A 13,655-nucleotide genomic window follows, 5' to 3' on the forward strand; every position below is an offset into this window, starting at 1 on the left:
TCAGAGATTGGCCTGTGTTATTTCAAGTGAATGCACTAAATACTCAGTGGTAACACTGAGTGTCTCATATTTCATCAAGCCCTATACTAGATATAGGGAATCGCATACCTTCTGGAATCAAGTCTGTAATCCCAGCACTTTGGGAGGCCGAGGCTAGAGAATTGCCTGAGCCCGCAGGTTTGAGACCAGCCTGAGCAACATGGTGAGATCTCATCTCTACAACAAATCAAAAAATTAGCTGGGCGAGGTAGTGCACGCCTGTAGTTCTAGCTACTTGGAAGGCTGAAGGCAAAAGGATTGCTGGAGCTCAGCAGGTCATCACTGGGGTGGCCGTGAGCATGCCACTGCACTCCAACCTGGGTGACAGAGTGAGACTCCAACTTAAAAAAAAAATTAAACAGGCAATTACCATATAATCCAGCAATTGCACTCTTGGGCATTTCTCTTGGGGGGGGAGAAAACTTGTGTTCACACAAAAACCTATAAACAAATGGTAATAGCAACTTTATTTGTAATAGTCCCAAACTGGAATCAGTCAGTTATCCTTCAACAAGTGAATGGTTAAACAAATTGTGGTACAGCCAAACCATGGAATACTACATAGCAATGAAAGGGAATGAACTATTGATATATGTGACAACTTGAATGAATCTCCAGGGAATCATGCTATGTGAGAAGAGCCAATCCCAGAAGGGCACCCACTGCAGATGATACTTGACTCACTACAGGATTACATTTCAATAAACCCACTGTAAATTGATGAGGTGTGCCCCTCCCTCCCCTAACAGTTTCCCTCAACTGCCAATCCCACCTCCCTCCCCTGACAGTTTCCCACTACTGCCAATCCCTTTCTTATAGTATTATAATTGTTCGAGGTCCATTTATGAGTTAGAACATATGGTACTCTGTTCTTTGTTTCTGTGATAGATCACTGAGTATGATCAACTCTAAAACCATCTAAAGTGCATTTAATTCACTTAACCTTTGCCCACCTTAAATGTGCTCAGAACACTTACATTAGCCTACAGTTGGGCAAAACCATCTAACATAAAGCCTATTTTATAATAGAGTTTTCAACATTTCATGTAATTTGTTTAATACTGAAAATGAAAAACAGCATGGTTGTATAGGTCTTCAAAGTGCAGTTTCTATTGAATGTGTATCACTTTTGCACCATGGGAAAGTCAAAATATCTTAAGTTGAAATATCATAAGTCAGGGACCATCTGTATATGGTTCCATTTGTATAACATTTTTGGAGTGACAAAATTTTAGCAACGGAGACCATATTAGTGGTTGGCAGGGGTTAGGCAAAGTGGTAGGAAGAGAAGATAATTATGGTTATAAAATTACAACAATGAGGAGCATTGTGATTACAGAGCTTTATTCATTCACTGTGGTTATAGTATCTTTACTGTGGTAGTGAATATACACGTTCTGACAATTAAGTTCACAAACTCATCCTAGAAAAAGTGCTACATACCTCATTGCTGAATATTACTACAGTCACCTTCAAAGTATTCTCCTTGGGAAGCTATGCACCAACGTCAGTGCCTAGTTCACCTGTCAAAGCAATTTTGGAACTCTTTTTCTAAAATGGCCATCAGAGCTGTTGTTGTGAGAATGTCAGAGTTCTAATTAGAGGAAGAAACAAACATTAAATTTCTTGTTAAACTTGCCAAGAGTGGAAGTGAAATCAGGGACATGTTAGTCCAAGTTTATGAGGATAAAGCCATGAAGAAAATGGTAGTGTACAAATGGATAAAACATTTTTCTGAGGGGAGAGAAAGTGTCACTGATTTAGAGAGGTCAGGAGCAGAACTGATGAAAACATTGCAGAAATTTGTTGAATTGTGAGTCAAAATCATTGGCTGACTGTGAGAAGCATAGCAGACCAAATAAACATCAATAGAGAAACAGGAAAATCTTTTTTTTCCTTTTATTATGAAGATGTGGGGTACAATTCAGGGTTAGGTATCCAAACGTTGATTATGCAGGTACCCTTGTTGATGAGGTGTGCCCCTCCCTCCCCTAACAGTTTCCCTCAACTGCCAATCCCACCTCCCTCCCCTGACAGTTTCCCTCAACTGCCAATCCCCTTCTTATAGTATTATAATTGTTCAAGGTCCATTTATGAGTTAGAACATATGGTACTCTGTTCTTTGTTTCTGTGATAAATTACTGAGTATGATTGACTCTAAATCCTTCCAAGTTGCTGCAAAGTTCATATGTTTGTCTTTCTTTATGGCTGCATAATATTCCAATGTGTATATGTACCACATTTTTTTTTATCCAGTCCATCTTTGATGGGCAGCATGTTTGGTTCCCTGTTTTTGCTATTGTGAATAGAGCTGCAACAAACATGTGTGTGCAGGTATCTTTAAGGTAGACTGACTTGAGTTCCTCCGGGTATATTCCCAATAAGGGGATTGTTGGGTCATATGGAAAGTCAGTTTCTAGTTCTTTTGGAAATCACCACACTGTCTTCCAAAGAGGTTGCACTAGTTTGCAGTCTACCAGCAGTGTAAAAGCATTCCTTTTTCTCTGCATCCTTGCCAGCATCTGTTGTATTTTTGTGTTTCTGAATAGCTTGAATATTATGAATCACACATGGATAAGTTCTGTAATGTGAAAAAATAATAGACAATTTTGAAGAAAAGGGAAGAAAACGAATACAGAAAGAGCTATTACACAGTATAAAATTGGATTAAAATTATTTATAACTAATTCTCCTTATAATTTTGATCTGTGGCTCAAGCAGTATCAAAAGGCTGCTGCTATAGACTGAATGTTTTTATCCATGAAATTCATATGTTGAAATCCTAGCCCCAGTGTGATGGTATTAGGATGTGGGCCTTTGGGCGGTAATTAGGTCATGAGGGTATAGCCCTCCTGAATGGGATTAGTGTCCTTATAAGAAAAGACATGAGAGAGATGATCTATAAAAAAGTTTGCCAACTCCTGGTCTAGAAAACAGCCAAAGCAAATACAGTACAGTAGTACCCACAATCTGTGGTTTTGCTTCCTCCAGTTTTAGTTACCCGTGGTCAACCATGGTCTGAGAAATCTAAATGGAAAATTCCAGAAATAAACAACTCACAAATTTTTATTGTGTGCTATTCTGAATGGCTTGATGAAATCTCACACCATCCCACTCTATCCTGCCTGGAATGTGAAACACCCCTTTGCCCAGAATATCCATGCTGTATGCACTATCTGCCCATTAGTCACTTAGTAGCCATCTCAGTTATCAGACTGACTGTTGCAGTACCACAGTGCTTGTGTTCAAGTCACTTTTATTTTACTTCACAATGGCCCCAAAGCACAAGAGTAGCAATTCAGATATGTCAAAGATGAACTGTAAAGTACTTCCTTTAAGTGAAAAGGTAAACATTCTTGACCAAATAAAAGAAAAAAATGTATGCTGGGGTTGTTAAGGTCTACAGTAAGACCAAATCTTCTGTCCATGAAATAGTGAAGAAGGAAAAAAAAATTCGTGCATAATATATATAGGGTGCTGTACTATCTAGGCATCCACTGGCGGTCTTGGAATGTATGTCCAGTGGATAAGGGGGGACTACTGTACTACTACTACATGCATAATGGAGTTGCCACAAATGTCATTGTCCTCTATTAGTAGGCTGACTATATGTCCAGTTTTATATTAATTGGCATAGCATAATTATGAACAGAGCCCCTATATATATCAACTTATATGATGTTCTATCAAAAATCTTTTTGAAAACTCCATCCCAGAATGTCTTTACTACAGAGAAATTGTCACACTGTCCTTGTAACAATTACATGTATATCATGTAACTGCTTGTATTTCCTTGCTTCTGTATCTGCCACAAAGAACACACATTTTTAGCTTAATTTTTAATAACTATCACAGGGCAGTTCTCTGGGTGACCTTGGACTGACCCGGCTTTCCTCATTTTCTCACGTGTAGTTCTCAAGAATACCTGTAGAGAGTGCTGGGAATGCAACATCCTGAGATAGGGAGGGACTGGCTAGAACAGGCAGGGTTCTGTTCCAGTCCCCCCTAAAAATGAGGTGTCCTTCAGTGCTCTAGCACAGCAAGTTACGCAGCCCAGGGTATAAAAACCAGGGTGAGTTGCCTTAGGGGTGGTCTCTGAGCTGTGGGGCAAGTGAGGCATGCACAGATGAGACTCCTTCCTTTCCAGGCAAATTTCCTGAGTCTTGGAGGACTGCCCTGCAATGATTCCTTGGCTTCTATTGTCCCTTGCTGTCGATCTGTAAGTAATAAATTCACTTCGTGTAGCTTGTCGTGTGTGTGGATGTTCTGTCCCACTGGACTCAGACAAGTTGGTAACCAGTGTACAGTGAACCTGCTCCACACTGTGTTACTAAAATTCATTCAACATTGCATGAATATTTACAGTCCACTGGTGCTCTGTTGATCTGATCATATTATAGATTCATAGGTGTTCATTTTACTATTCTGATTATTATAAACTTTCTAAATCAATAGTAAATGGAAGCAGCAACTAAACAAATCTAGAAAAAAATGATTTAGCAGAGACCAGGTCTGTTCTGGTTCTTTTGGGGAAAGAAAAGGGATTTTTGGAGTCAGAGTTGGGGAAGTGATTTCAGGTGAGAGGGTACCTTGCAGAGTCTTGAACCAGCAGGGAGATGCCTCCCCTAGGCCGTGGGGCTGGACCCTCCACATCCCCCTCTCCATCAGCTGAGTCACATTTTCCACTGAAACATACAGGGCTCTGGATATGGCCACATGGTCTCACTCTCAGTGGGAGGATCCTGATCTACTTCAAGAGCAGTAAGTCTGGAATCTGCCACTTCCTGTGACTCACCTGCCTCTGCCCTGAGGCCCTGGGGACAGGTCAGGGGTATCTCTTCATTGAATGAATTCCTGCCCTTGGGTTCCTTTCCCTCCACACCTCACATGAGCTGCCATGTCCCTCTGCAGCCAAGGCCAGAGACCACAGGGGAAAGTCCCCACTAGTTACTATTTTACACTGGACCTCAGCCCTCAGGCTCTCCTGTTGATAACTCTGTTCTTCCCAGGAGCTGGAAGCCGAGCTGGCATCTGTGGACTCAACTGGCGCTGCTGGGATGTAGTGAGCTGAGGACAGAGGAAAGATCCTGCAATTCTCACTAAGCAGTCCGGACAAGCCAGGCTCGGTGGTTCAGCCTGTAATCCCGCGCCTTTGGGAGGCTGAGGTGAGTGGATTGCCTGAGCCTGCGGGTTCGAGACCCGCCTGGGCAGCAAGACCTCATCTCTACAATAAATAAAAAAATCAGCCAGGCGTGGTAGCGCATACCTGTAATTCCGGCTACTTGGAAGGCTGAGGCGGAAGGATCGCCGGAGCCCAGCAGGTCGAGGCTGCGGTGGCCGGGAGCGGCCACTGCACTCCAGTCTGGACGACAGACAAAAAAACAAAAAAAAAGAAAGAAATCCTGGAAAGACAATGTCTGCATGGTCAGTCACTCCACATTCACCGACAAATGCTTCTTGGGGGCAGCAAGGGACAACTCACGGTGCTGGATACTGTAAAAAACTAGATAAAAAACTAATTCTAGTTCATTGCCATGGTAGAATATGAGAAAGATAATAACATCTGGACTAAAGTTAATAAAGGTTTAAATCCCAGCTCTATCATAGTTTTAAGTGGGAGAAAATGAAGCTACTTTTGGATTTAGATTCCAAAACAAGGATGAATATGCCTATCCTAAGGAATGATGACAAGTACATGAGACAATATTTGTAAAGGTAAGCATCAAATAAATATTAGCAATTACTGTTAGTATAAAGGACCATGGATGGTACACAGGCACATATCTGGCACCTCACTTAATTTTCACAACCTTTAAAATTAGTTGTTCTCATTATTATTATACCCATTTTACAGATGAGAAAATAGAGGCTTAGAAATTTGAAGTCATATGCACTAGGGTCACAAAGCAAGTAGAAGAGCAGGATTTAACTCAGATCTACTGGCTCCAACTTTCACACGCTCAACCACTCTCTAACTACTCTCACAGTCTCAATCACACTCACACTCTACAAATGTTCAGCTCCTAATAACCTTACTTCGGTTTCTTATCTTTCAAGAGCTCAGGTTATGAGATTACCGTGTTGCATGTACATAAACTGAGCTCCTGGACATTTCAGTGCATATTCAGGGCAACCAACATAGCCCACCTTCTTCTGAAGAACATAACAAAACTCAGACTCACCATTCCCAATTCCTCCCCGGACATGAAAACCAGCACATTTACATCAAGTGCTTGATCACTGACCTAATGTAGTCTATCGATAATTGGTCACCATAGGCCCTAGGTTCTGGAGACCACATCACTGTCACCTCTGGTTGATAGCCAGAAACTACCAATGATTGATTATACCATATCAAATGCAGGGAGCTACTGAAAAATTCACTGAACATTGACATAGCACATGCTCTTAATATTAACTCAAACAGATTGCAAATTATTTTTCCAAGAGGGTAATTACCTGGCTTCCAAAGGCCCCTCAAATAATCTGCTACAGGCATCTCAATAATGCCCCCCAATAAGAGTTCAATCACTGATCTTCCCAGACAATTATTTTTCCTTCCAGTATCTAAAACTGACCCACAGAGAGGCCAAACTCTGACCTTCCAGGCCCGAGTTAACTGGCTTTACATGACCACAATTCCTGAAACCCACAGGACACCAAATCACTGATCCCAAATGTTTTCAAAATATGACCCCCAAAGGTTTCCAATTCTCAAAGCTCCAAGGCTCTCACTCACTCACTGACCACATCAGACCTTCAATCACTGACTTGCAGAAGCCTTAATATTTGACTCCTATAGTCATTTATTCCTTCAGAGATGCAATCACTTTCCCAAAATATGCCCAAGTATTATTTGCTAAGGGCTCCCTCAAATGTACATTTACTGCCGACAAATGAGCAATTCCTGCAGGACTTCCCATTACTGATACCATTAGGTCCTGAAATCAGGGGTTCCTAATTCTGCCAGCACATCAGAATTACCCAGGGACCTTCTAAAAATGCATATGCAAGGTTCTGCTCCTGAACAATAGCAACAGAGTACCTGTGGACTCATGCATCTATATCTGTGATTGAGAACCACAGTCCTAAATCACTGATCCTCCCCTGCAGGTGTCTTCCCAGCATCAGACTTCTCTCATTTACAACAATGGAAGCCAGAGTCATTTAACATTCAAGGACCATTTAAAGAAAAGGACTACAATGTAAGGATCCTATATCTCTCCCAAAGATACCGTTTCTCAGCCAGGGAAAGAATGACAGTTTTCAAGATGAAATCATATGAAGAATGTTTAATCAACTTTCCATATTTGAGGAAAACATTCAAAGATGCATTCCAAATCAAGGAAAATGGAATTAGAAGTGAGATCACAAAATAAACAGGAAAAACAATGGATGACCTCTCTCTCTCTCTCTCTCTCATACATAATCACCCCGCAATATGAGCTCTTTGCAGAAAATGGGAGGCATATGTATCTATGTGTTTCTGTATAATCATAACAGATAAAATTTGGAAATTTGAAATAAAAATGTTAAGTGAGGGCTCTTACTTAAGGAAAACATTAATTGCCTGTAATTACAATTTTAAATTATCTTTGAAAAGTCCAGAAGTACAACTATTCATCTTGCTGCTGAAAATAAAGAGGAAAAAGCATCTGTCCCTACAGAGATAATTTTTGATCAACTGGTAGAGAAAATATAGATTTAATCATGTTTCTTTCTTTTTTTTTGAGTTGGAGTCTTACTCTGTCGCCCAGACTGGAGTGCAGTGGCCACTCCCGGCCACCGCAGCCTCAACCTGCTGGGCTCCGGCGATCCTTCTGCCTCAGCCTTCCAAGTAGCTGGAACTACAGGCGCGCGATACCACGCCCAGCTAATTTTTGATTTATTGTAGAGATGAGGTCTCACCCAGTTGCCCAGGCGGGTCGCGAACCCGCGGGCTCAGGCAATCCACTCACCTCAGCCTCCCAAAGGCGCAGGATTACAGGCTGAGCCACCAAGCCCGGCTAATCATGTTTGATAGAAATGGAAAGATACATCCTTAGAGATCTTATACAAATTAAAATTCCCTGACTTAAAAGGTGCATGGGTTGTGAGGGATGAATAATCATACCTACATTAAGTTACTAAAAGTAAGAACAGAACAAAGAAAGTAGAAAGCAGAATGAATGGTAACTATATAATAAGAAACAAGGCAAAAAATTAGGTATATTATAGTTACATAAAATTGATGAAATTGGGAGCATTCAGGAGGGTATGGCCATAGACAATTATGTAAAATTGAATTAGCAGATTCATTCTGTTAAAAGAGAGACAGGATTGGAATAAACAAGCAAGCGCAATGAGATATAGTTATAAGAAGCACAATAAAACAGTGACAAATTGCAAAATAAAGAGTTGGGCAATGACATACCAGGTAAAGTTCAGAAAAAGAGAGTCAGTCTACGTGATATAACTATTAAAGAAAAATTCAAAGTCAAAAGCATATAATCGGTAAAAGAAAAATAGTTATATTTTAAAGGCAGAGCTAGTGGACTAAGGAACTTAGTAAGAGTGAACTTAGGAATCCTCATTCAAAACCCACCCCAAACAGCCAAAACAACCTTGAAAAAGTTGAACAGAGTTGGAGGTCTCACATTTCCTGGTTTCAAAACTTATTACAAAGTTACAGCAATCAAAACTGTGATCAAAATGAACAAACTACAGTAACATTTAACAACATGGAGGAATTCTAAGTGAAAAAATATAAATCACCAAAGATTATACACAATATGATACATTCATTTCAACATTTTATAATGAACATATTCAGACATGGAGAAAAGTTAAAATAATTTTAACGTGAGCATGCACAAAAATACAACCTAAAAAATATAAAATCAACATTTTAGTATATTTGTTTGATATCATACCTACCCATCTATGCATCCTTCTTTCCACTGACCAATCCATCTTCTTTTTGAATACATTTCAAATTATGAAATTATGTTACAGTCATCAGCACACATCACCCCTAAAAATTTGACATTCATATCATAAACCAGAGTTCAGTATTTTTCGATATTTTAAGGCAAAATCTTCACACAGTAAGATGTACAAATCTTACATGTACTATTAGATAAAATTTGAAAAGTGCATACAGACTTCCAGTTTCAGCTCTGACATGTTAAGAGCTTGAAAGTAATCACTCCAATCCTTACAACAAGAATAAAAGCTGAACAAACTGAAAATCAATGATTTGTCATAGCCCCTTTAGAGAATTGAGATCACAAGGCAAACTTCCACCTCCAAATCTGGAGACAGACAAATATAGCTGAGATCAATTTACTTTACCTGGCACAAAAGTCACTGGACCTCTAAGCTAACAGGAACACTTCATTGGTGATTTTCACAAATTGCTTGAGGCTAAATGTGGATTATCTTGAGAGTGAGAAATCTCTGAGGGTCCAGTCTAAGGAAGGCCTCACACTTTCCTGGGTTTTACCTCCAGAAACCCAAGCCAATTCTCAAGGTGAAGATATAAGACTAACGAACAAACAAACAAAACCCCCCTCTGATTTCTGGCAAGAGGAAGGTTAAGATTACCATTTTGAAGATACACTCAGAGCTTTCTTCATAACAAAAATTTGATTGCCCAGGGAAGAAGTTTTTCTAGAAACTTGTCTACTTGAGTGAAGGGTACCCAGTCAACTCCAGCCCACTAACTTTCCTGTGTAATCTAAGGGGAGAAAAAAAGATTAAGAGACACTTCTGAAAGTCACAACCCAGAGACTCAGGTTCACTAAAAGAGACTGAATAATAAGATAATAGGACACTTCCTCTCCTTCACTCCTTACCACTACAGTATAATAATAATGAATTAAAATTGAAAGAACTGCAAGCACAAACTTTATTTAATGTTTTTAGGGAGACTCAAAAACACCAAGGGAAGGGGAAAAAAGAACACTATAGAAACCTGAAATAGTTGGCACCTAAAACTACAGAAACATTAAATACATACCAGCTCACAGATTAACATAAAACCTCATACTAAAGGCCTGTAGTCCTCAGATATCTGGGACATCATGTCCAGCTTTCAAAAAAATTTACAAAAGTATGGTAAATGGTGAGAAAAAACACAGTATAAAGAAACAAAGCAAGTGTCAGAACCAGACTCAGATATGATACAGATTTTGAAATGATCATACAGGGAATTTAAAATAATTATGATTATGTTAAAGGCCCTAATAGAAAATGTAGATAAAATGCTAAAACAGATGAATAATATAAGGAGACTGGAACCCTAAAAAAAGAATCAAAAGGAAATGCTAGAAATCAAAAAATACCATAAGAGAAATGGAAGAATAACTTTCATGGGCTCATAAGTAGACCAGATAGAGCAAAGGAAAAAAATCAGTGAGCTTGAAATGTCAATAGAAACTTCCCAGACTGACCGGCAAGAAGAAAAACAATGAAACAACCACCACAGAATATCCAAGAACTCTGGGACAATTACAAAGGGTGTAATATATGCATAGTTGGAAAGAAAAAAGAGAAGAGAGAAAGGAGCAGAAGAAATGTTTGAAGAAACAATGGCAAAGAATTCTACAAAATTAATGGCAGACACCATACCATCACAGATCCAGCAAGCAGGATGTTTTAGTCTGTTTAGTGTTACTATAAAGGAATACCTGAGGCTGGGTTATTTGTTTATTTGGTTCATGATTCTGATGACCGGAAAATTCAAGATTGAGCATCTGTATCTGGTGAGGGCCTCAGGCAACTTGCACTCATAGGGGAAGGCAAAGGGAAGCCAGCATGTAGACTTCACATGGCGAGAAAGAGAGCAAGACAGTGGGGAGGTGCCAGGCTCCTTTTAACAAAAACCAGCTCTGGATTTTTTAAAAATGTGGTACATATACACAATGGAATATTACGCAGCCATAAAGAAGAACAAAATCGGACTGGGGCTGGGGCAGGCAGCCCGGGTGGACCGGCCAGCGCCGAGGGCAGCTGCGGACGGTGCTATGAGGCGCATGGCGAGCGTGAGGGGGATACGGCAGGAGGTGACGCGGTGGGAGGAGGAGTAGGTGGCGGTGCCCTCGGGAGGAGCTGCGTGCGGGCCAGACGGCTTCCGGAGGCTCCGCAGTGCCATCACAGTGCGCCGCCGTCGCCTGGGAGGCTCCGCGCGGGAGCCATGTAACCCTGCGGCGGGCTCCGGGCTGCTCCGTCCTTCTCCAGCAATTGGGCTAGCGTGGCAGCGGGGCCACGATGAAGAAGCAGTTCAATTGCATGCGCCAGCTGGCCAACCAGACGGTGGGCAGGGCCGGAAAGACAAGTTCTGAGCGAAGACTTTCTTCAGGTGGAGAAGCGTCTGGAGCTGGAAAAGCAAGTGTCTCACAGCACGCACAAAAAGCTCACCGCATGTCTGCAGGGTCAGCAAGGGGCAGAGGCTGACAAGCGCTCCAAAAAGTTGCCTTTGACAACACAGGCTCAGTATCTGATGGAGGGGTCAGCTATCCTGGGAGATGACACACTTCTTGGGAAGATGCTGAAATTCTGTGGAGAGACAGAAGACAAACTGGCCCAGGAGCTGATACATTTTGAATTGCAAGTAGAGAGAGATGTGATTGAGCCTCTGTTTTTGCTGTCTGAGGTGGAAATCCCAAATATCCAAAAGCAGAGGAAACACTTAGCCAAGCTGGTGCTGGACATGAATTCATCACGAATCAGGTGGCAGCAGACTTTCAAGTCTTCAGGTTTGTCCAGCATCTTACAGCCTGCGGGTGCCAAAGCTGATGCCCTCAGGGAAGAAATAGAGGAGGCTGCCAACAGAGTGCAGATTTGCAGGGACCAGCTCTCAGCTAACATGTACAGTTTTGTGGCCAAAGAAATTGACTATGCAAACTACTTTCAAACGCTAACAGAAGTGCAAGCTGAACACCACAGGAAGTCCCTGACACTATTGCAAGCTGTGTTGCCTCAGATCAAAGCACAACAGGAGGCTTGGGTGGAGAAGCTTTCCTTCAGGAAGCCCCTAGAGGAGCATCTCACCGTCAGCGACCGGGAGATTGCCTTCCCTATCGAGGCGTGTGTGACCATGTGCTTGAATGTGGGATGCAAGAGAAGGGACTCTTCCGAGTAGCTCCCTCTGCCGCCAAGCTGAAGAAGCTGAAAGCTGCCCTGGACTGCTGCGTGGTAGATGTGCAGGAATACTCGGCAGACCCCCATGCGATTGCAGGAGCTTTGAAATCTCACCTCCGAGAGTTGCTGGACCCTCTTATGACCTTTGAACTCTATGACGAGTGGATTCAGGCTTCCAATATCCAGGAACAAGATAAGAAACTTCAGGCTCTGTGGAATGCTTGTGAAAAATTGCCTAAGGCCAATCACAACGACATCAGGTACTTGATCAAATTTTTGTCCAAGCTGTCAGAATATCAAGATGTAAACAAGATGACTCCCAGTAACATGGCAATTGTTTTAGGACCCAACCTCCTTTGGCCACAGGCAGAAGGGAACATTACGGAGATGATGACCACGGTTTCACTGCAGATTGTTGGGATCATTGAACCCATCATCTAGCATGCAGACTGGTTCTTCCCTGGGGAGATAGAGTTCAACATTACAGGCAATTATGGGAATCCAGTGCATGTGAACCATAATGCCAACTATAGTTCAATGCCCTCCCCAGACATGGATCCTGCTGACCGGCGCCAGCCTGAGCAGGCCCGCCGGCCCCTCAGCATAGCCATGGATAACATGATGTTGGAATTTTATAAAAAGGATGGGTATAAACTGATGTCCCTTTCTCAGCACTGGGGATTGGGGGAAGCTGGTGAGAGGACGGGTTAGGTGTAAGAGAAACAGAATTACAGGAAGGCTGCACTGACTCTCAGCAGTTTAGGTGATTTGTAGCAATTAAGCTAAAATAATTTAATTACTAATCAAATCATTCTTGGTGCTTTCATCTGCATTGTCTGGGATGAGTTTCTCTGGTTTGCTTCTCTTTGGACCAGAGGTAAGGACAGCCTTCTTAGCTGACACAATTGTAACTAGTATTAATTAGTTTTCATCAAAAGAAATGAAAGTTGAAGCAAGGGAAATTTTAAAAAATATATAAGTACTTTGGACTCAAAATGTATGTGCATATATCAAAAAAATAAAAATAGAAGAACAAAATCATGAATTTCGCAGCAACCTGGATGGAATTAGTTTATAATATTGAGTCATCTCTCACAGAAACAAAGAGCTGAGTATCATATGTTGTCACTCATAAGTGGACCTTGAACAACTACCATATTACTGTAGGAAAGGGATTGAAAGTAGAGGAAAACTGTGGGGAGGGGGTGGGGGGTGGGTAGGTGGGATTGACAGTAGTCTATATCTGCCTGGGGAAGTGGGGGGCACACCTCATCAATAAGGGTACCCTCATAATGAACATTCATATACCTAACCCTGAATTGTACCCCACAATTTCAAAATAAAAATTAAAAGAGGAAAAAAGCCCCCAAAACAAAACAACCATCTATCTCAGGAGAGTGAGAACTTACTCCTGAGGGAGGACATTAATATATTCATGAGGGATCCACCCCCAAGACCCAAACACCTCCTATTACCCCCCATCCTCCCACCCC

General features: G+C 41.5%; 1 protein-coding gene and 1 pseudogene across 1 annotated transcript in view; one reads left to right on the plus strand and one right to left on the minus strand.

Moving 5' to 3' along the window:
- LOC103256583 (zinc finger protein 41-like) overlaps positions 1-5,059 on the minus strand; it is a 9,488-nt gene extending 4,429 nt beyond the window's left edge. Inside the window, exon 1 of the mRNA XM_021710582.1 lies at positions 4,922-5,059. Within this exon, the coding sequence (XP_021566257.1) occupies positions 4,922-4,938 (17 nt within the window). The 5' untranslated portion in view covers positions 4,939-5,059. The remainder of the gene's footprint in view (positions 1-4,921) is intronic.
- Positions 5,060-11,188: 6,129 nt separating this feature from the next.
- Positions 11,189-12,873, plus strand: LOC103256584 (annotated as a pseudogene).
- The last annotated feature ends 782 nt before the right edge of the window (positions 12,874-13,655 follow it).

Source organism: Carlito syrichta, unplaced genomic scaffold (assembly GCF_000164805.1).
Source record: "Carlito syrichta isolate Samal-C Ts95f unplaced genomic scaffold, Tarsius_syrichta-2.0.1 Scaffold290302, whole genome shotgun sequence".
In the NCBI taxonomy this organism is placed as follows: Eukaryota; Metazoa; Chordata; class Mammalia; order Primates; family Tarsiidae; genus Carlito; species Carlito syrichta.